Below are 22,428 nucleotides of genomic sequence, written 5' to 3' on the forward strand. Positions count from 1 at the left end.
TCTCGCTGAGTAACTAGGAGAAACTTCCCCAGAAATAACTCTGAAAACTGATCCCAGGTCAATGATGGCGACCCTGCTGGCCTGGCTAAACAGAAATCCCTCCACCAAGTCTTGGCGGATCCTGCCAGGCGAAAAGTGGCGAAGTCGACCCCATTGGTCTCTACAATGCCCATAGTCCGTAGAACCTCATGACAGCTGAATATGAAATCCTGAGCATCCTCTGAGGGAGTGCCACTATATGTAGTAGTGAAGAGCTTGGTGAAACGATCAAGCCTCCACAAAGCATCCGCGGACATAGCCGCACCATCACTGGACTGAGCCGCAATACTTGGCTGGGCTGCCACAGCTGGCTGAACTGCTGGAACCTGAGCCTGAGGAGCTACCGGCTCTGGAGTACGAGTATTGGGAGTTTGAACTCCTCCCCCAGCCTGAGATGTGGCTGGAGCTACGGGAAGTAAACCCGCTCTAGAAATGCCCTCCATAAAGCCTACCAGTCGGACCAAAGAGTCCTGAAGCACTGGAGTGGCTATGAAACCCTCTAGGACCTGAGCTGGGCCCATTGGAACAGCTGGGGCCGGAACCTCCTCCTCAAAATCGACCTGAGGCTCCGTCGCTGGAAATGCTGCTCGGGGATGAGCCCTGCCCCGGCCTCGCCCTCGCCCTCTGCCCCTAATAGGGGCTGCTGCTGGGGGATCAGGCTGTTGCGCAGTAGAAGAGGAAGCACGTGTCCTCGTCATCTACGAAAGAACAAAGTGGAAAGACAATCAGTACTTGAGAAACAGAATCGCACGACAAGAATAAACAAGGTGAAGTTTTCCTAACTTGGTAGCCTCTGCGGGATAAATACAGACGTCTCCGTACCGATCCCTCAGACTCTACTGAGCTTGTCCGTGAGTTGTGAGACCTAAGTAACCTAGGGCTCTGATACCAACTTGTCACGACCCGGATTTCCCACCATCGGGTGTCGTGATGGCGCCTACTATCGGAGCTAGGCAAGCCAAATATTTAAAACACCTTTTCCGCTTTCTATAATATCATATATAAGTGGACGGCGTGCCACACGATCCCATAATATCATATATAAGTGGACGGCGTGCCACACGATCCCATAATATCATATATAAGTGGACGGCGTGCCACACGATCCCATAATATCATATATAAGTGGACGGCGTGCCACACGATCCCATAATATCATATATAAGTGGACGGCGTGCCACACGATCCCATAATATCATATATAAGTGGACGGCGTGCCACACGATCCCATAATATCATATATAAGTGGACGGCGTGCCACACGATCCCATAATATCATATATAAGTGGACGGCGTGCCACACGATCCCATAATATCATATATAAGTGGACGGCGTGCCACACGATCCCATAATATCATATATAAGTGGACGGCGTGCCACACGATCCCATAATATCATATATAAGTGGACGGCGTGCCACACGATCCCATAATATCATATATAAGTGGACGGCGTGCCACACGATCCCATAATATCATATATAAGTGGACGGCGTGCCACACGATCCCATAATATCATATATAAGTGGACGGCGTGCCACACGATCCCATAATATCATATATAAGTGGACGGCGTGCCACACGATCCCATAATATCATATATAAGTGGACGGCGTGCCACACGATCCCATAATATCATATATAAGTGGACGGCGTGCCACACGATCCCATAATATCATATATAAGTGGACGGCGTGCCACACGATCCCATAATATCATATATAAGTGGACGGCGTGCCACACGATCCCATAATATCATATATAAGTGGACGGCGTGCCACACGATCCCATAATATCATATATAAGTGGACGGCGTGCCACACGATCCCATAATATAGTTCATAATATCTGACTTCATATAGTAGACCCCTTCAGGGGAGAATAACAACTCAATACCTTTAACCCGGCAAGGGTACAGCTAACAGCCCAAAATATCCCGACAAGGGAGAATATATATATCAGTCTACACATCCCGGCAAGGGAGTATTCACAACACATTCTCCTTTTAAATCATTCTTCCTCAACCGTTCACATTATATGAAACTTATCAAATAAACAAGGAGCTTGTGTCACATTATTCGAATTAAAAGCAATCAAGACTCACGGTCATGCTAGACTCCGGTGCATAGATAACCGTCACCATGCCTATACACCGTACTCCACATTAGCAAGTAGCAAATATCATCCTAATCCTATTCCCTCAAGCCAAAGTTAGAACAAACACTTACCTCGAATGCTCCAAACTCAACTCACGCTTCTAGTATAGCTTTACCTCTTGATTCCACCACCAATCCGCTCGAATCTAGTCATAAGTTACTTAATCACATTAATAATTACTAAATGAATCATCCCCAATGCATGAAAATAGATTTTTCAAGGTTTTTCCCAAAAAGGTCAAAAATACCCCCGGACCCACGTGGTCGAAACTCGAGGTTCGGACCAAAACCCGGTTACCCATTCCCCCACGAATCCAAATATATGATTTGTTTTTAAATCGGACCCCAAATTGAGGTCCAACTTCTCAATTTGTAGAAAACCTAGATTCTACCCAAAACACCCAATTTTTCCCATGAAAATCTTTGATTTGAAGTTGAAATTATATTAAAAGATGTTAGGGGATAAAGAAATTAAGTTAGAAATCACTTACCAATCGTTTTGGAGAAGAAAAGTTGTTTGGAAAATCGCCTCTTAGGTTTTGGGTTTTTTGAAAATTGAAAAATGACTGAGATTTCCGAACTTGTATACCTTTCTGAGGACCTGGCGCGGACCGCACAAAAATGTGTTGCGGCCGCGCCGAGTGGGAGAAAAGTGGGGCTTCTCTGAACCCTTCCAGCGCGGACCGCACTATTTTGGTGCGCGGCCGCGCTGGCTAACCTGAAACCCTAGCCCTCAGACTCAGCCACACGGACCGCACAATAATGCATCGCGGCCGCGCGGCTCCAGCGCGGACCGCGCGGAAATGACCGCGGCCGCGCTGGTGTCTGCAACACCTGAACCTGCATTTTCTTAAGTCCAAGACCTCCCGGGCCCCATTCAAAACTCACCCGAGCCCTCGGGGCTCCAAACCAAACATGCACACAACCTTAAAAATATCTTACGGACTTACTCGTGCGATCAAATCGCCAAAATAACATCATATACATAGGATCAAGCCTCAAACACATGATTTTCTTTTCTTCAACTTTCATAACTCAAATTCTCCATTTTTAGTCCGAAACACGTCATATGACGTCCGTTTTTAGCCAAACTTTACAGATAGTGCTTAACACATATTTAAGACTTGTACCGGGCGTCAGAACCAAAATACGAGCCCGATACCTATATTTTCTAACTCCTTTTCATTTCAAATTTTCATATCAAATTTCAGAAAAACAATTTCTTTCAAAAATTCATTTCTCGGGCTTGGGACCTCAGAATTTGATTCCGGGCACACGCCCAAGTCCCATATTTTTCTACGGACCCTCCGGGACCGTCGAATCACAGGTCCGGGTCCGTTTACCCAAAATGTTGACCGAAGTCAACATTATGCATATTAATACCAAAATTCATCAAATGTTTCACATAATTCACATATTCTAACATAAAAACTTTTCGGCTACGCGCCCGAACTGCACACGCCAATCGAGACAACTAAATGCGAGGTTTTCAAGGCCTCGGGAGCACGGAACAAGGAAGAATTACGGTGATGACCCCTTGGGTCGTCACAGTAACCTTTGGATGCACAATAAACTACCTTCACGGTATTGAATTTTTTTTATCTTTGACAAGGTGTAGTGTATAAGTTTTCTCGGATATTTCAAATGTTAAATGGTATCAATCGTTGAGTTTATATTTATAAAACTTTTTAAAGTAAGGTAAAATTTAAATAATGGCTTAAAATAAAAATACAGTAAAATTCTAATTGAGACCCAAGTAGTAGCACTGTGGAGTGGATTGAGGGGTGTGCGTGTGAGAGAGAGATTAGAGCCTAAAATCGGAAAGATGGGAGCTTAATCTCTTATTGAATATACAATTAGTAAATATAGTTATGTTATGTGATTAAATGGAAACCTCCCTAATAGTAATATTTAGGTTTATTGATTTCCATATATAGGTAAAAGTTCCAATTGAAAGCGTGTTTAATTAGAATGAACACATTCAACGCTAATGTTCATGAGATCCACGATGGAATTACAACATCCCAAAGATATTTATAGTAATAGTATGGACTAGCCACTTTGCAGCCATGCAATCGAAAAATAACTACTAACATGAAGTTTCGAATTTCAACAGTAAAAATTCTATGAGAATGTCCTAAAATTTCACTAGTAAAATTTGTAACACAATAACAATGGTTATTTTTCAATTACAAAATGACGAAGAATGGTTATTTATGAATTTGTTTCCGTCTTCAATGGTTTAATTAAAACCCTACCCAAGTAGAATGATGATTGATCCCAACAAACTACATTAAACAATGAACAAGATGGTCATTGATTTTTATTTCATTAAAGCTTAACAATTACAGTAATTAGTTCAATCAGGGGAAGATTTGTCTTTGCAACAGCAAGTGGAAGCACAATCACATTTTTGGGAGTTGAATTTTTTTAAAATACTAGTACAAATTTATACTAAATGTACACTAATTGTCACATAGAAGTATGTAATATAACACTGACTAGTTTAAAATCTTGAATGTGCTTTTGATTTTGCGGATTAATTCTATAGGTTACTAAACTTTATTGATACGACAATAACGACGACAATAACGACAATAAAGTTATCAACACTAGTTTATATTACATTAAAAGTAGTTGAATGTTACTCACTATAACAATAAACTGAACTTTACCCACTATAATAGAAAAGTTCGTTAGATAATATTATTTTTTGTTACGTTAGAGTAATTAAATTTTATCCAATATTACAGTAAGGTTACTAGATTTTTCCCTACTATAATGACAAAACATATGTAGATGACTATATTGTTGGAGTGGAGAAGGGAAAGAAGCCTTAAATGATGTCTGATTTACCTTCCAATATGGATAGTTTCACCCAAGAATAGGCTGGCAGCCATTGCAATCACATACCTCTTTTCCTCACACACCATGAGCCTATACTCACTTGGAATACATTTCCAAAGAAACCCTGCACTTGCCAAAAAAAAAAAAGATTTTTTTTAAAAAAAAATCTATCCCTAGTGATGGGAGTATTTGGGACCTAGGTGTCATGACACAATTACCGCCATGGCCATGATGATGCCTATGCTGTTGTTAGGCAAGTCAATAATAAATCAACGCGCCGATCAATAGTTCATAATACATTTTGAAACAAGTGATGAAATAAATATTCATATTTGGGGGTAAATTCATTCACATCTTTTTCTACAAAAAAAAAAAAAAGTTTACTAAAACTCTTTGACCCTCCAAATTTGATTTATTTTACTTTCATTCAATTTACAAGATTCAATTTAAGGGTAAATTAAATGTGCATGTTGATTTTTCTCTTTTGATTTAGGATCAAGTAATTTTTATAATTAGATAATTAGTTAGTTTTACAATTTAGATTAATTTAGAATTTTTAATTAAAGAAGAAGAAAAAGAAAAAAAGAAGGAAAAAAGGAATAAAAGAGGTAATTGAAAAAAGGGGTTTTAATATGAGTTTGGATTAATTCTTTGTACCAAATTGACCCAATTCTTCCCCAAGGCTAACCCAAATCCAAGCTCAAATTTCAACCAACCCCAACCCTAATACATTTGAACCCATCGGCCCAAAACCCATCCCCTTCCAATTAAAACCTACGCTTAGACCTATACCAAAGGGCGCCCTTGGACCTTCTTCATCATCTCTCATTTTTCAACAACAACCAGATTAGGGTTGTGCACGGATCGGATCGGATTTAACATATTTCGGATTCGAATTTCGGATTTCGGATTCTAGAAAATACAATCCGAATCCGATCCGAATTATATCGGATCAGATCGGATTTTAAAGTTTGGATCGGATCGGATATCAGATCGTATTATTATGCCTCAAAGTTAAATTAATATGTATATTTTTTTTGTAAAAGAGGCAATACATAAAAAAAAAATTCATGTTTATGCAATTACGAGAGTACTATGGTGCCAATATAGCTAAATCTAGCAATTGTAAAGGTAATAACTTGGAGGTTGATGTAAATTAAAATGTAGTATTTATATGTCCTAATAATTTCGGATTTCGGATTGGATTAAAATATACCAATCCGAAATCTGAAATTTTAATAAACATAATCCGAAATCCGATCTAATCCAAAATCCGAAATTCAAAATTGAATGGATACATTCGTATTTCGGATATGTGATTAAACAGCCCTAATTTACCAGATCCCTGACCACCGAAGACCAGCTCCCATTCACCTCCGATCTCACACGAAAACAGAACCCTTAATTCCCTTCCCCGTTCTCTGAAGAAGCAGCGCCGCTGCTGACTTCTTCTTCTTCGTTCCCCAGAAATACAGAGAAAGGTCGAAATCACCCCCCCCCCCCCCCCGGCTCCCTTCTTCTGCTTCTTCTTCATCCTCTCCAAAACGCACACGCCTATGACTGCTGGGAGAATAAGCTTGCACTTCGAAATTTAAAATCGAATAAAAAATTTAAAAAAATGTATTCAGTTTTGTTTTTCTTCTTAGTTTGATATCAAGAGTCAGAAAAATTAAAAAAGGGGGGGGGGGGGGTCAGCTCTTCTTCTGGATTTTCATGTGAAATGGAGTTCGGTTGAGAGATTGCTGAGTTCACAGCCTCCTTGCCTTCCGTGGTTTGGTTCTTCGGAGTTGAAATCTGGGGCTTAAATGCTGTCTTTTGCTGCTGGATTAATATTGCTGAGCTGCACTTGAGTTGATTTCTGCCTTTATTTGGCTCGTTTCAGTGTTCAATTAGGTCAGTTCTCAATTTTCTGGTATTGGGTTTTCCCTAAATGATGAAAAACTGTTGAATTCTTGTTCGATTTATTATCTATTTGTTCAAGTACGATTCTTGCTAATTTTGCTGTGTAATGAATGTGTATTCTGTTTCCATTTGAATGAAAAAGGAATCAACTCATGTAACTATATGCAAATTTGGTTTGTTGACTGAATCCATCCTATTTTGGTTTGCTCATATGTTTCAATTGTAATATAAGCTGAATCAATTCAAATCAGAACGAGTGGATTTTGTGGAACAAGTTCTTGTAAATGGAAAATGTTTATCTCCTCATCATGCAATTCGTACATCAATCTATGCGCAACTCAAGGCATGAAGAATCGATAAACTTTTCTTGTAAATTTTGGCAATTTTTTGCTGTGAATTGATTTTCAGGTAAATACTGGTCTAGGCAAATTAGCTGATTAAGTTTCTTGAGTGCTTGTTAATTTTTTTGTTTCGTATCTCTTTCTTCTTCTTCCCAAGACTTGTACATTTTCTTGGTTGTTGAAAATTTATGTGCGAGAAGCTCTTCCGCCTTCAAAAAAAAAGAATTGGGTCAGATCACAACAACCTTTGGATTTGAGTGTTAAGGTCGGTTAGAGTATATTTGAAATAAGAAGTGAGCATGAAATCTCTTTTAGTAAAAGTACTCCATAATCGCGGGCCTTTTCACACACAATCGCCCAATTAGAGATTACACAACTTATAAACATTTGTAGTTTGCTTTAGGCACGTTTATAATAAAATCATCGTGACTATGGGTACGGTTCCCATGACATAGTTATGATGCCTAATCCCCAAAATCGGGTGTGCATTTCATGTGACCCGATCGTAACAACTTTGAACATTAATAATAAAATAAATATGTCTGTGAATCGCGGGTGCATTTCATGTAGCGTGGTTCGTGGTGTGTTCCAAAACAAACAAGTGTACGATAATCGTAACTTGTTCAAGAAATAATTTCATAAATTCTAAAAGCAGTATTAAATTAATTAAAAGCGGTTATAAAGCTAAAAATGCACAATAGGTTTAAAACATGTAATAAATCAGATAATAGGCCAATTATTTAGTTTAAGCGATCGTGCTAGAACCATGGAACCCGGGAATGCCTAACACTTTCTCCCGGGTTAACAAAATTCCTTATCTAGAATTTCTAGTTCGCAGACTTTAAAAAATATAAACTTCCTCGATTTGGGATTTTTAAAAAAATAAACCGGTGACTTGGGACATCATAAATATTCCAAGTGGCGACTCTGATAAATAAAATAATCCCATTTCGAACAATGTCACTTTAATTGGAAAAACTCCCTTATACTCCCACTCGGGTGGTAAAAAGGAGGTGTGACAAGGTGCAGTTAACGTGACTATAAATCATCTCATTAAGGAAAAAATGAGAAGTTTAAAGCTACATTCTTTCCAAATTTAGAAAGGGGTCATTCTTTTTAAACTAACCGAAAAGGAAATAGGTTCATTTTTTTTGAAACGGAAGGAGTATTTGTTTTGTACTTATTCTAGAATTCAATCATGTAGTGAAACGTTCTTGATATCTCCACGATTTGTTGGTGTATGTTGCTTTGCAGGTTTTGCATTTAGGGCTTGTCTGCTAAATTGCCTAATTGCTAATTTTAAAAAGTGTATTTGTTTAGTTGCTTTAGTAGATAGTATCGGATGACTAGTCTAGTTATTAGCACGTGTTTGCAATTCCTCTGTTTGACCTACTTTTTTATTTGATGAGTAGCAGGACTATTTTACGGCATCTCTCCTTCTCTCGCGCATAGCTCTACAGAGGTAGAACGGAATTAGGAAGAAAAGATGCTCTCAGGTTCTTCAATAACTTCTATTTCTGCTTATCCTTCTTTATACATAGTACTTACACCTTTCTTAAGAGGGCTAAGCACACAGGGTGTGTCACTGTGTATGAGACACAATAGCCAGAATCCAAACTATCAAGCTATATAAGTGTCATCTCATCCAGAGACTAATAGGGTTTAGATTAAAGAGATGTGGGGTGCTCCTCCGTGCAGCGTGCACCAGAGAGGAGTGTGCCAAAGAGCTTTGCATCTGCATATCATCACCCTAAAAGCTCTTCCTATATCTATACAAACAAGGAAACTAGAGTAAGCCCAGTAGACATGCCAGTTATTTTTTCCTTGAGCTCTTATTCGGCAACTAAAATTTGTTTAATGTCCTCAAAGATCTACTTCTTTCAATTCTAATGCCCTTTTTATTTAATAATTTGTATGAGTGTCATAAGAGTATATAGCATTGTGTCGGTTAATTTCACTATTTACTTAGTCTAAGCCATAGTTTTGTCTTTTCAGTGTTCAACGTGGGAACTCAGCTTCAACCAAGAGTAATAGGCATTCGCAGAAGCCAAGGTAAGTGAAAGTTTGGATCACATGGGCATTATTTGCACTTATAGTACCCCGAAACAAGAAGAAAGAGAGTAACTCTTTTAAGAAATAATCCATAGTTTAAGAAGATAATAGGTCAGGACTAGTGATTTTTAAAGAAACCACATGATGTGAAAACCAAATGGTGATCACCACAGCTACTACTTATTCTATTTCTCCTTTAAGATTTTTTACCAAAGCAAAAGAGAGATGCCAACAAGGACTGGGATAGGAAGCTTACACCATATATTATTCTGGAGTTAAGCGTTGGTTTTGGATCTCGTGCTTTTCCACTAATTCATTTTTCTTGATTTTTTAATCTTACATAGAAAAGTTTCCTTTCTGACCTTTGCTACCGGTACGTGGAAAGATGCAAATGTGCACTTGATAGGTGTTTTAAAAGTGACTTATTATGATATTTCCTTAAGATTCTTTTTAGGGAAAAGGTCCAAAATTGCCCCTCTACTATACTATATTGTTTATTTCTGCCATCTGTTATACTATTCGTGCAATCTAACCTCCACCGTTAATCAACTTTTAAAAATTGTCCCTAACCCTAACAGATCTACACCGTGGCAGATGACCCTCTCAATTTTGTCCATGTCAGCTGCCAAGTCGCACTACCAAACAATACAGTCACACTACCAAACAACCCCAAATCTGCCACCTCACCATCTTCTTCCCCTAACATTTTTTCTTCCACACCCACTCAAAGCCACCAGCGCCTCCCAGGCTCCAACCACCATTAAATACAATCTTTATTTTTACTTAATAAAACAACAAATAAGACATGAAACTAGCTGGGAAACTGAAGAACCTTAGAAGAAAACTTGATCTTTTGCTGGGTCGACCTTTAACAACTCAATTCATTCAATAGTATACATAATTTCATCAAATTGTTTTCTAAAAATTTTACTAATTCTTGGGGATTTTTTTTTGTTAATGATGTAAAAAAGTTAAAATCTTTGAATGCAAATACCATGTCCGTGACCCATTTTGCGAGAGGGTTCAATTTGCTTATTGAATCCCAAAATATGGGCTCTTGAGAGTTTCTCTTTTCTCTTTCCTTGTTACAGTAATGGCGGTTTTGAAGCAAATTGGCAAGAAAGAGTCCCAACCACGACCTTTTCAGTTTTGAGCTTCAAGTGTGCTCAAAATTAGATTGTTGCCGTCTTGGTTTGGATTAATTTTGAAAAAAAATAGAATATCCATTTTGGGTTTCCAAGTTCACGGATCTGAAAATTTAATGGATGTTAAGTGATTTATTGTTTAAATCTTCTGGAAATCATATATTTGTTTTAGATTTGGAGCTTAATACATATGTTATCAAGATTTAAGAGAAGAAAACTTGAAGCCTCCATTTCTAAATAGTGAGAAAGGTTGAAGAACTCGTCAAGTTCTTCGAAATCTGAAAAAATCGTCGTGAAGAAAAAATGAGAATCAGTAGTTGTTTTGGGAAATATGAAGTTACTTGAATCTAATTTGGGATTGTTTGGTTATAACGGTGGTTGGAGCCTGGGAGGTGTTGGTGTCTTTGAGTGGGTGTGGAAGAAGAAATAGTAGGGGAAGAAGATGGCGAGGTGGCAGATTTGGGGTTGTTTGGTAGTGTGACTTGGCAGCTTACATGGAAAAAATTGAGAGGGTCAGCTGCCACGGCGTAGATCTGTTAGGGTTAGGTGCAAATTTTTAAAGTTGATTAGGGGCTAGATTGGACGAATAGTATAACGGTGGCAGAAGGAAACAATATAGTATAGTAGAGGGACAATTTTGGACCTTTTCCCTTCTTTTTAACTGGTCTAGAGTTCTGGTTGAAGTATAAAATGATGCATCATTCTTTTGCAAAATCTTCATTTTTACAGGTCTATTGGGTGTAGAAGTATATTCTGCAAATAGGACACGGTTGAGGACTTCTGCTAGGAATAGATTTATCTGCACCTTGAATCAGTCAGTAGGGGTCTCGGCTCAAACAGAGCAAATAGAAAGTAGGGCTTTAGTCAAAATGTGTGGAATTACATCAGCTAGAGATGCTGCTCTTGCCGCAGAAGCTGGAGCCAATTTTATTGGTATGATCATATGGCCTAACTCAAAACGTTCTATTTCACTTTCTACTGCAAAGGAGATTTCCAAGGTTGCACGGGAATATGGAGCTGAGCCAGTGGGGGTGTTTGTAGACGATAATGCTGACACAATACTAAAAGCCTCTGATGCAGCAGACCTTGAATTTGTGCAGGTGAGGACCTCTGTAATTTTCACCATCTTTAATTTCTTGTTTCCAATTCCTCAAAATTGACATGCAAATTGAGCAGCTTCATGGAAATGGTTCTCGAGATGCTTTTCCAATTTTGGTCAGGGAAAAACGTGTAATATACGTACTTCATGCAAATGAAGAGGGAGGCCTTTTGAACTATATTTCTGATGAGGAGTCTTCTCTGGTTGATTGGGTTCTAGTGGATAGTGCAAAAGGTGGCAGGTATTGATTCTCCTTGCATAAACCTGTCATGGCTGAGTATGAAATCCTTCACTGTCTCTTTCCAACCATGTTTATATTGCATGGATAATGTAAAGGACAAGTGATATCGAGCTAATCAACGAAGACATAATTCTATTCTGTTGGTATTACTAAACTTGTTTGAATTCTTTCAGACCAAATCAAACTTGTTTTTGTAACTTTAGCATGACCAAGCAACTGAGTCTTCTAATGCGAAAGGAATCAAGCGACTAATAGCTTGTTTGGCCAAGCTGGGAAAATAAGCTTATCTTGAGAAGTGTTTTTTTTCAAAAGTGCTTTTCAAAAAAGTACTTTTGGAGAAAAACAATCTGTGTTTAGCTAATCAGTTTGAAAAACACTTTTGAAGAATAATTTGTGTTTGCCCAAGCTTTTCAAAAAGTGCTTTTAAGTGTCAAATTACGAATAAGGACATGAAGAGATTTGCTTAATACTTAATGTTATATAAGCAGATAAATAATCGCAAATATTTATTATTAAAGTAATAATTAAGTTTTTTTATTTAATTTAAGTAAAATATAAAAATAAAATTGAAAAGTACTTTATTCTTTCAAGATAATTTAAATATATCAAGAAATCATTCAATAAATATGAAAGCTCATCCCAAAAGTAATTATATATTACTTAATAGTTTAAACTAAGTAAGGTTATTTTGGTATATATAATATTTTGCTAAGGGTATTTTTGGTAGGAAGAAAAGTCAAAATTGCTTTTGCTTCTTGAAAGAAGCTACTTCTTTATGCTTCTTAAAAACTGCTTCTGCTTCTAATTAGAAGCAGTCCCCCCTCCCCCCCCCCCCCCCAAAAAAAAAAAAAAAAAAAAAGCTTGGCATTGGGGAGAATCTTGGCCAAACATGCTATAACAGTGACATTGTAGTTAGAACAAGAATAGGAATAATAGCAATGAGGACAATGACAATTTTTGAGAAGTTGAATTCATAGCAAAGTCTTAGTGCTTTCTATGTGCTTTCTATAGATGACAACTGATGAATGATGCAATTGATATGAACAACTGATGAATGATGCAATTGATATGAGTGTGTAAGCAGCTGAATTTTACTCCTGCAAAAATCATCGGTTACCAATTTTCACTTGCTCTCTGTATACTTTACTAAGTAGTAGCTCACTTTTGCAGTGGCAAAGGATTCAACTGGGTTCAGTTTAAGCTGCCGCGCATTAGAAGCAAACATGGGTGGCTCTTGGCAGGAGGAATTAACCCGGAGAATGTTTGTGAAGCTCTTTCTGCACTTAAACCCAATGGAGTGGATGTGAGTAGTGGCATATGTGGACAGGACGGCATCCAAAAGGATGTGTCACGGATACTATCGTTCATGAATGCAGTGAAATCTGTACGGTTGTAGCAAATATTGAGGCAAATTCCCCAGCGCAGATTCTTAAATCAACTGCAATGTTCCTCTTGTAATTTATTGCACTAATTATTCTCATGTGTTACTAGGAGAAGAAACTTCCCTTGTGTAGTTCAATTGATGGGCTATAAGCGTGACTGAAGATGGATTGACGACAGCTAATAAAGTAAAATTCTATTGCACATTGTTGGATTGAAAATGACTTTCAATTTGCTTGTCTTAATGAATTTAGTCCCGTTATTGTGATAAAATCTTTTCCAACACAAAAGAAAAATATGTGATACTTAACACAGATACTATACTTTCTTGGCCAAATCTCTGAGGCATTTTAGCTACTTTATTACTTCCTGTCAATGTGATTATTGAAGCGTGAATGGGTCTTGTTGTTGCTACTATAAAGTATCTCCTGCCTAACAGCCCAATCTGTAACTGTTGTAAGCCTGAATTGATAACTATACGTTTGATACAACTTAATTCAAAATCTTTGTGAATAGATTAGTTATTCTGGACAAACCAATCCCACTTAGTGGGGTCTGGGGAGGGTAGTGTGTACGCAGATCTTACCCCTATCCTAGGGTAGAGAGACTGTTTCCAAAATAGACTCCTGACATCTTTCCCTCCAAGAACTTCCCACCTTGCTCTTGGGGAGACTGAACTCACAACCTCTCGGTTGGAGCAATACAGCTGATACTTATCATTAAATTAGTTGCGCATTGAGATCCTCCAAAGACAACAACATATTTCCTAAACTTGGTTGACTTTATTATTTCTATAAAAAGAAATCAGACCTGTCAGTTAGATATCTGTCTTATCATAGTGAAATAATTCTTTAGTAGCGGAATCTAATTAGAATCAAAATAATCTAATTAGAATCAAAATTCTCCAAGAGGATATGTAACAAGTTTATCATCCTGGCCACGGTGTGTTAGTAGGTAACTAAAGTAGTGGCATATAATAGTCTCTGTCTTGTACTAATTTCTTGCTATTACGATTAATAAACTGCACTGATAGTATAAAAATCGTTACACTATCATTATATGAGCCGAGGGTCTCCTGGAAACAGCCTCTTTACCCATCGGGGTAGGGGTAAGGTCTGCGTACATATTACCCTCCCCAAACCCCACTTGTGGAATTATACTGGGTCGTTGTTGTTGTTATTGTTGTATCATTATATATAACTTTAATTATTTTTTAATATCTCATGACATATCAAACTTGTGTTAATATAAAGACTTCAACTTCTATATGGGGGCGAAACTTATCTTATTTATACATGACTTGTATGATAGAGAGTGGATATTGGCTACCTAGAAAACAACCAATTAACAACTATTGCTAAAATTAACATGCTACAGGTGCTTAAGGGGTTTAGTCCGACATATAAAATGTTATTAATTTTTTTTATTGAAAGTGACATTCCTTTGTTGTTTCCTTCTTCTTTCCCCAACTTATCACCCAACTTTCCCCAATTTTCGTTGAAGACAATTTCTTTCTCCACTCAATTATTACAATATGGCAACAATTGAAACTGCTCATCTACAGACTTTATATGCCTTCTCCATCCTTTAATGGGAGCTAACTTTACTTTGTAGTTGTGATTACAAACTTGAATGGCCATAGTGTTAGTGAAAAAGAATCACCTGCTTTTAAATTGTAGTATAGGATTCTATTTCTGAGACCCTGAGAGTTGGGGATCAGTTTGATAATATACTATATCACCAGTGTCACTCACATAGTGATCCTGCTTCATACTCTTTATGAGAACTCCCAACAAGTAAAATGGTAGAGGCCCTGACTTCTTTGGCTCCTTATAATACTTCCCTAACACTGGCTTAGCAGCTTCAGTCTGCAAATTCAAAAAGTAATCAACACATGTTAATACCATCGCATATTGCATTGAGCAGCTAGTTTCTTTATACTGTCGATGTATATAAGTTAAAACTCATTTTAATATATATTGTGATACTTACTGCTTCCACCAAATGATAGTGTGGAATTTGAGGGAATAGATGATGTATCACATGTGTTCCTATGTCATGGTGGATGTTGTTGATCCATTCATAATCACGATCAAGCGTTGTAAGCCCTCCTCTAAGATAACTCCATTCCTGTTTGATACATCTAAATTGTCAACTCCCAACTTTTTGTTAATAAAATAATAATTACTACGTCTCAGTTCCAAGCAAGTAGGAGTCTGCTTCTTTATAAAATAATACTGCTAAGTGCTAATATTTCTCAAAGACATGATTAGACCAGTTATGCATCAAGAATCTCTAAAGACAGAACATATGTTAATAACATAGTTCCAGCCTATCAACTAGTATTTTTAATAGTAAAATCTAACTCCAATAAAAAGTATACCTCTCCTCTGTACCAAGGAAGTTTATCATCATGACCATGGTGATGCAAGTAGGTAACTAAGTCAAGCCACATGACAAAGCCCTACATTCAAAATATTCAATTCCAAATAATAAGAACAAACAAAAAGTTAGGCAAAAGGGGGGGGGGGAATGAGTGTCAAGAAGGAAGGTTGAAAAATGGACTAACCCAATAGGGGATGCCATAGAGCTTAAGCACTTGGAAAGGACTCATCACAAAGGACAATCCCACTAGCAATGCAGCCATTGCTGTCCAACACAGAGTTGAAGTCATCACATCTTTCTTCTCACTTGGAACAAACAAATCACTGTTTGGATCAAAGTGAGACCCTTTCTTTCCAGGGCTTCTACTCCACTGTAATTACCCAACTCAAGTTCAAGAAAATGTCATTTTTTGTTGCCAGTTCACACTTATTATGGATATAAAAGATACTATGAAGTACTCACCAGATAGAAAGGGTATGCCAACAAGGGAAAGGGTAGAGTGAACCTTAATTTCTTTGTGGCAAGATCCAAACTATTGTAAATCTTCTCAGGTATCTGAGAAAGCAAAAAATCAGAGGTTGAAACAAGCAACTAAAATAGTGTTTGGAAAATGCTGAAACTTACAGGATGCCATGACTCATCATTCTCAACATGTCCATGGTTCTGATGATGTGTCCTATGACTTATTCTCCTGAAAAAATATCACCACAAATACACCATTCATTATACAATAATCTTCTTAAAAATCTAAATAATTTTCAAGAAAAGAGACAAACCATCCATGGTAAGGAACAAGAATTGAAGAATGAAGGATATGTCCAACGACACTATTCAACTTGTGGTTATTTGAAAAACTTCCATGTCCACTGATTCACAAAGAAAACCAAAATGGGGTCAATTCACAAAGAAAACCAAAATGGTGTCACCAAATTAAGCTCCAAATAACAATAAAAATCAAAACTTTGACGAAAAATCAAGAAGATGCATGACCAATCATGACCAAGAACAAAGAGAGCCCAAAACATAGTACTCTGAGCAAACCAATACAAAGGCCAAACAGCCCAATTGTTGAAATAAGCAGCCGCAGCTGCCAATCCAAATACAATAGCAGCATCCCTCACAACATAACTCATAGATTTCCATGGATTCTTGACCCAACAATGCTTAGGAATAGCTGCCCTAATATCAGACAACTTAAATGGTGGGGGTGCCCCTGGGTCAAAAAACTTGTTGACCCAGGGGAATGGAGAGAATATTTGTTGCTGGCTATCTGGATGGATCTGTCCGTCTGTGGAATGCAACATTTCCAGTCTTTTCACTTATAGCTATTCTGGAAGCTCAGGTCCTTGCATTTTGCATTTATTCGACTCTTAACTGATAAGCAACTGCCTTGATGTGTTCTCATATTCACCTATATAGTCATAAAAATAGTCTCTGGTTTCATTGGCATGTCGATACTTTCCAAGAGATAACATGTCAAAGTGTGATGGCCAGGTGGAGGGCATTCAAGACACTGGTCCTAGAACATCAATATCTGCTTTGGATTTCTCCTCCACTGTTTTAACTCTTGCCACTGGTCACCAATGTGGCCAGGTAACATCTATCATGTTTTCAGATGGCTGCATCTTTGAGAAACTGGTAACACCATCTGTGCATAACTTACTGATACTTTTCGTTTGTGTAGGTTTGTGTTTATAGCCTCATGGGGCAGTCTAAGACAACTAGCTTGAACTTGGTTCCGGATACTGAACAGGATGGTATGCCTTTATGTTCTTAAACTCTTCTGTAACTTATGTCATTTTGAAGTATTCTTCTAAACCGTGGATAGATACTGGCCTGACATGGGTGGGAAGTCTGAAATTCATCATTTATTAGGAGCCTCCAGGAGAACAATCATCACTTTTCTGTTTTAAGTTCTAATTCTGCTAGGTGGTATTGACAATAGATCGGAGAGGAGAGGCATGAGAAGATTAAGTTGTTTTTTAATAATTAAACTCAATACAAAGAAGCTCTTATATAGGAGTAGTTAGACTCAAATGTGGTACTGACAACTGATCAGAGAGGAGTGGCATGAGTAGAGAAACTTTTTTTTTCCTGATTAAACTCAATTATAATAGCCCACAAACAATTGGCGGTTGAACTTGAAAGGGGTTCGCCGTGAAGCTTAGCTTAGGAAAATCCCGTATCGGAATGGAGGTGAATGTTAGGGACCATATAAGTGGGTTCTGGACTTTAACTGTTGAGGTGCCTGTTGGGTTAAAGTCTAAGGGGACAAAACTTTGAGGCCCCAAAGTTTGGGCAGCGTGAGCAATACCTTGGTAGTTAGGCCTGGATCATGACAAATAGTATTTCCTTTTTATTTTACATTATTAGTGGAAGGGATTCATGAGTCCATGAGTGATGAAACACATTTCTTTCTTCATCAAGTTCATGTCATTACACATTTTCACTCTTATACACAACCATCTCGTTCTGCATCATTATATTCATCCAAGTCAGCCCAATCCTCAGCTTTCATGGTATCAGGCTTTTTGGAATCAACATCTAGAACCTTGTGTAATCCTTGTTGGATGAGCAGATCTCTCATCCTTCTTTGCCATGTTGAGAAACCGTTATCTCCGTTGAATTTTGCTACCTCGTACTTTACTCCGGACATTTTTATTTTTCACCAAGTATAGTACTACCGACAGTGAATAGTATTTCAGTGAACGAGCAGAACCTGTGCTCTGATACCAGTTGTTGGGAATAAACCCCTTACCAAAATAATATTCACGGTAATAAAGCGGAATAATAATGTAGCACCGAGATACGGTAATTAACAAGAATAAAAGAGTAACAATGACACCAAAATTTTTACGTGGAAAACCCTTCTGAATAAGGGAAAAAAACCACGACCCCGAGAGGAGCAACTGATATCACTATAGTAAGGAATTTTACAACTTTGTAGGTCGGAGGTAAATACTCCAAAGACCACTACAACACTCAAAAGAAATAACCCTCTTTTGATATTCCCACCTCACTACAATATCGCTCACTCTCTATTTTCCTCACAGACTATTTTCTTATACCTTGTCTGTGAAACCTTACTCTTTCTTTCTCTCTTTGTTGGTGTGTAGAAATGAGAGTTGAAGCTCTCCTTTTATAGCCAAAGCTTCACCCTCTAAAGCCTACAATATTTGACAATTTACACACACTTTTCACAATTCAACAAAGTTGGCTACCAAACCAAACTAATTCAACAAGGTTGGCTACCAACCAAACCAAGTCAACAAGGTTGGCTACCAAACCAAAGAAAACTCTTATTAGGCACATGCCTAATACTTCTTCAATGAGATGGACATCATCAATCTCCCCCTCCAGTCTCATTCATCTAGAGGAGGTAGCACTGTCTTCTAGTTTGAGTGCATGCCGACAAGTTCTTTGCATAGCTCGAACTTGTTCCTTGGTACCACCTTGGTCAGCATATCTGCGGGATTCTCACTTGTAGAAATCTTCAAGACTTTTAGAGATTCATCATCTACCATTTCTCGAATCCAATGATATCTCACATCAATGTGTTTGGTCCTTGCATGGTACATAGAGTTCTTGCTAAGGTCTATTGCACTTTGACTGTCACAATAGACGACATACTCCTTCTGATGCAATCCAAGCTCTTGAAGGAATCGCTTGAGCCATATCATCTCCTTGCCAGTTTCTGTAGCGGCAATGTACTCTGCTTCAGTTGTTGAAAGTGCAACGCACTTCTGCAACTTAGACTGCCATGATATAGCTCCCCCTGAAAATGTAAATAAATATCCAGTAGTAGATTTTCTGTTGTCAATGTCACCTGCCATATCAGCATCTGTATAGCCCTTCAAGATTGGATCAGATCCTCCAAAGCACAAACAATCTCCCGTGGTACCTCTCAGGTACCTGAGTATCCACTTGACTGCTTCCCAATGTTCCTTTCCAGGATTTTCAAGAAACCTGCTGACAACACCAACTGCGTGAGCAATATCAGGTCTAGTACATACCATTGCATACATCAAGCTTCCGACTGCTGAAGCATAAGGAACTTTAGCCATGTTCCCTTTCTCCTCCACTGTTGTAGGACACATCTTCTTACTCAACTTTAGATGACCAGCAAGAGGTGTGCTGACTGGCTTAGCATTCTTCATGTTGAAGCGTTCTAGTACACGTTCAATGTACTTCTCCTGAGATAGCCACAACTTTCTACTTGTTCTCTCTCGAACTATCTTCATCCCTAGAATTTGTTGTGCTGGGCCCAAGTCCTTCATATCAAATGACTTGGACAGATCTCCTTTCAACTTTGCTATCAACCCCTTGTCTTTTCCTACAATTAACATGTCATCCACATACAACAACAATATAATAAAGTTATTCTCAGAAAATCTTTTGAAGTATACACATGGATCAGAATAGGTCTTTAGGTATGTTTGACTTTTCATGAATGAATCAAACTTCATGTACCACTGCCTTGGTGCCTGCTTCAATCCATAAAGACTCTTATTCAATTTGCACACCATGTGTTTCTTTCCAGCTACTTCAAATCCTTCTGGTTGCTCCATATAAATCTCCTCTTCCAAATCTCCATGAAGAAATGCAGTTTTCACATCCAACTGCTCCACTTCAAGATCTAGGCTAGCTGCTAAGCTCAAAATTGTTCGAATAGAAGTCATTTTAACAACGGGGGAGAAAATTTCGTCAAAATCAATACCTTTCTTCTGTTCGAAGCCTTTAACCACCAATCGAGCTTTGTATCTGACCAGCTTGCCATCTCCATCTTTCTTGAGTTTAAAGACCCATTTGCATTTGAGTGGTCTTTTACCCTTTGGAAGTTCAACCAGCTTGTATGTGCCATTTTTCTGGAGAGATTCCATCTCTTCTTGCATAGCTTTCATCCACTGGTTCTTTTCTGGATGGGACAACACCTCCTTAAGACTTTCTGGCTCCCCCTCATCACTGATGAGGACATACTCTGTGGAAGGGTACCTGCGTGACTCTACCCTTGGCCTCTCTGATCTCCTCAGAGGTTGAGGTTGTTCTTCTCCCTGAGTGGGGTGCTCCACTTCCTCGACACCTTCATCAAGTTGCTCCCCCTGCTCAATAACCTCACCAGGTTGCTCCCCCTGCTCGGCAACCTCGTCGGTCGTACTTTCTGCACTTGTGGGATTGTTAGAAGTAGAAGGAATAGTAACAAAGTTAGGAATTATACCATTCTTCGCCTTTTCTGACATATCAGCAGCAGTTCCAACTTCACTTTCTCGGAAGACTACATCTCTGCTTCTGATGACCTTCTTCTTTACAGGATCCCACAGTCTGTACCCGAACTCTTCATCTCCATATCCGATAAATATGCAGGGAATAGATTTATCATCCAGCTTTGTTCTCTGCTCTTTTGGTACATGTGCAAAAGCTCTGCAACCGAACACCTTCAGATGCGAGTAGGACACCTCCTTGTTGGTCCAGACTCTCTCTGGGATTTCAAACGCCAACGGAACTGATGGACTCCTATTGATCAGGTAACAGGCTGTCTGAACTGCTTCACCCCAGAATGACTTAGGCAGTTTAGCCATTCTGAGCATGCTTCTCACCTTCTCCACAATGGTGCGGTTCATCCTCTCGGCTACGCCATTGTGCTGTGGGGTTCCAGGAACTGTCTTTTCATGTCTGATCCCATGACTTGAACAATACTCTTCAAATTCCCTTGAAGTGTACTCACCTCCATTGTCACTTCGGAGACGCTTTAGCTTTCGACCCGTCTCCCTTTCTACTAGAGCATGAAACTTCTGGAAAACTTGAAACACCTGATCTTTGGTTTTCAAAATATAAACCCATAATTTTCGTGAAGCATCATCAATAAAAGTAACAAAATATTTGTTACCGCCCATTGATTCAATTTCCATTGGGCCGCAAACATCAGAATATACTAAATCAAGTATATTCAATTTTCTTTCAGACGATGTCTGAAATGAGACTCTATGCTGCTTACCAAATAAACAGTAGTCACAAGGTTTTACCGTTGTACCTTTGGCATAAGAAATGAGTGATTTCTTGGCAAGAATCTGCAATCCCTTCTCGCTCATATGACCCATTCTTTTGTGCCACAAATCTACAGAAATCTCATCTTGTGCCGCGTTCAATTCACCTTGGCATATTTCTGCATTTGTCCTGTACAACGTGCCACGAGCAACTCCCTTTGCAATCACCAATGATCCCTTAGTGAGTCTCCACTTTTGATTTGCAAAATAGCTCTCGTATCCATCTCGGTCTAAAGCAATTCCCGAGATCAAGTTCATCCGTAAATCAGGTACATGCCGCACATCCTTTAGAACCAATGTGCATCCGACATTTGTCTTGATACAAATGTCACCAATCCCCGCAATCTTTGAGTAACTTGTGTTACCCATTTTCACTGTGCCGAAATCACCTGCTACATATCTGCAAAAAAGATCTCTTACCGGTGTGGCATGGTGAGATGCCGCTGTGTCAACCACCCATTCCGACTCTGAACCTGACAGGTGCATGCATTCCTCTTCCTCATTTATAAAGAGGACAACATTATCATTATTTTGCACCATGGCGGCTGTGTTGTCGTCATTCTTCTGGCCACTGGTTTCACCTTTGCCCTTCCTTGGATTTGGGCAATCTCTTTTGAAGTGACCTGGTTGATTACAGTTGTAGCAATTTCTGACTCTTGATTTGGATCGGTTCTTTGACTTCCCACGAGCTCCGGATCTACCATAGTTGTTCGAACTCCTTTGATAACTCCTGCCTCTACCTTCTGTGATGAGAGCCTGTCCTTGATTTTCAGGCTTCTTTCTCATCTTCTCATTGAGTA

General features: G+C 38.7%; 2 protein-coding genes across 3 annotated transcripts; one reads left to right on the forward strand and one right to left on the reverse strand.

The window, feature by feature from the left end:
• The first annotated feature begins 6,393 nt into the window (after nt 1–6,393).
• On the forward strand, nt 6,394–13,406 carry LOC104243628 (N-(5'-phosphoribosyl)anthranilate isomerase 1, chloroplastic-like). Of its 2 annotated transcripts, none has more exons than XM_009798848.2 (6): nt 6,394–6,935; nt 8,701–8,781; nt 9,281–9,337; nt 11,212–11,582; nt 11,659–11,822; nt 12,993–13,406. In XM_009798848.2, exons 2-6 carry the CDS (start codon nt 8,772–8,774, stop codon nt 13,216–13,218), a joined length of 828 nt encoding a protein of 275 aa, XP_009797150.2. In that variant the 5' UTR covers nt 6,394–6,935; nt 8,701–8,771; the 3' UTR covers nt 13,219–13,406. The 2 variants fall into 2 exon arrangements, with proteins under 2 accessions (XP_009797150.2, XP_009797151.2); XM_009798849.2 differs by having other exon boundaries at nt 6,402–6,935; nt 8,698–8,781.
• Nucleotides 13,407–14,717: 1,311 nt separating this feature from the next.
• Nucleotides 14,718–16,906, reverse strand: LOC104243629 (omega-3 fatty acid desaturase, chloroplastic-like). Its single transcript, XM_009798850.2, has 8 exons — nt 16,578–16,906; nt 16,364–16,453; nt 16,212–16,278; nt 16,050–16,142; nt 15,772–15,957; nt 15,586–15,666; nt 15,195–15,332; nt 14,718–15,070 (listed from the first exon to the last, which is right to left on the reverse strand). The coding sequence occupies exons 1-8, from the start codon at nt 16,889–16,891 to the stop codon at nt 14,891–14,893; spliced, it is 1,149 nt and encodes a 382-aa protein (XP_009797152.2). The 5' UTR covers nt 16,892–16,906; the 3' UTR covers nt 14,718–14,890.
• Nucleotides 16,907–22,428: the final 5,522 nt, after the last annotated feature.

The sequence above is a fragment of the Nicotiana sylvestris genome, chromosome 7 (genome assembly GCF_000393655.2).
Source record: "Nicotiana sylvestris chromosome 7, ASM39365v2, whole genome shotgun sequence".
Classification (NCBI taxonomy): domain Eukaryota; kingdom Viridiplantae; phylum Streptophyta; class Magnoliopsida; order Solanales; family Solanaceae; genus Nicotiana; species Nicotiana sylvestris.

Excerpts from the sequence above, each read along its gene's own strand:
- LOC104243628 (XM_009798848.2), top strand. Across the intron at positions 9,338-11,211 it reads AGGCATTCGCAGAAGCCAAG|GTCTATTGGGTGTAGAAGTA; the intron begins GTAAGTGAAAGT and ends TCATTTTTACAG. Across the intron at positions 11,583-11,658 it reads CAGACCTTGAATTTGTGCAG|CTTCATGGAAATGGTTCTCG; the intron begins GTGAGGACCTCT and ends CAAATTGAGCAG.
- LOC104243629 (XM_009798850.2), bottom strand. The coding sequence starts at position 16,891 with ATGTTGCATTCCACAGACGGACAGATCCATCCAGATAGCCAGCAACAA. Across the intron at positions 16,454-16,577 it reads TTTGTTCTTGGTCATGATTG|TGGACATGGAAGTTTTTCAA; the intron begins GTCATGCATCTT and ends TTTGTGAATCAG. Across the intron at positions 16,143-16,211 it reads ATGATGAGTCATGGCATCCT|ATACCTGAGAAGATTTACAA; the intron begins GTAAGTTTCAGC and ends TTGCTTTCTCAG.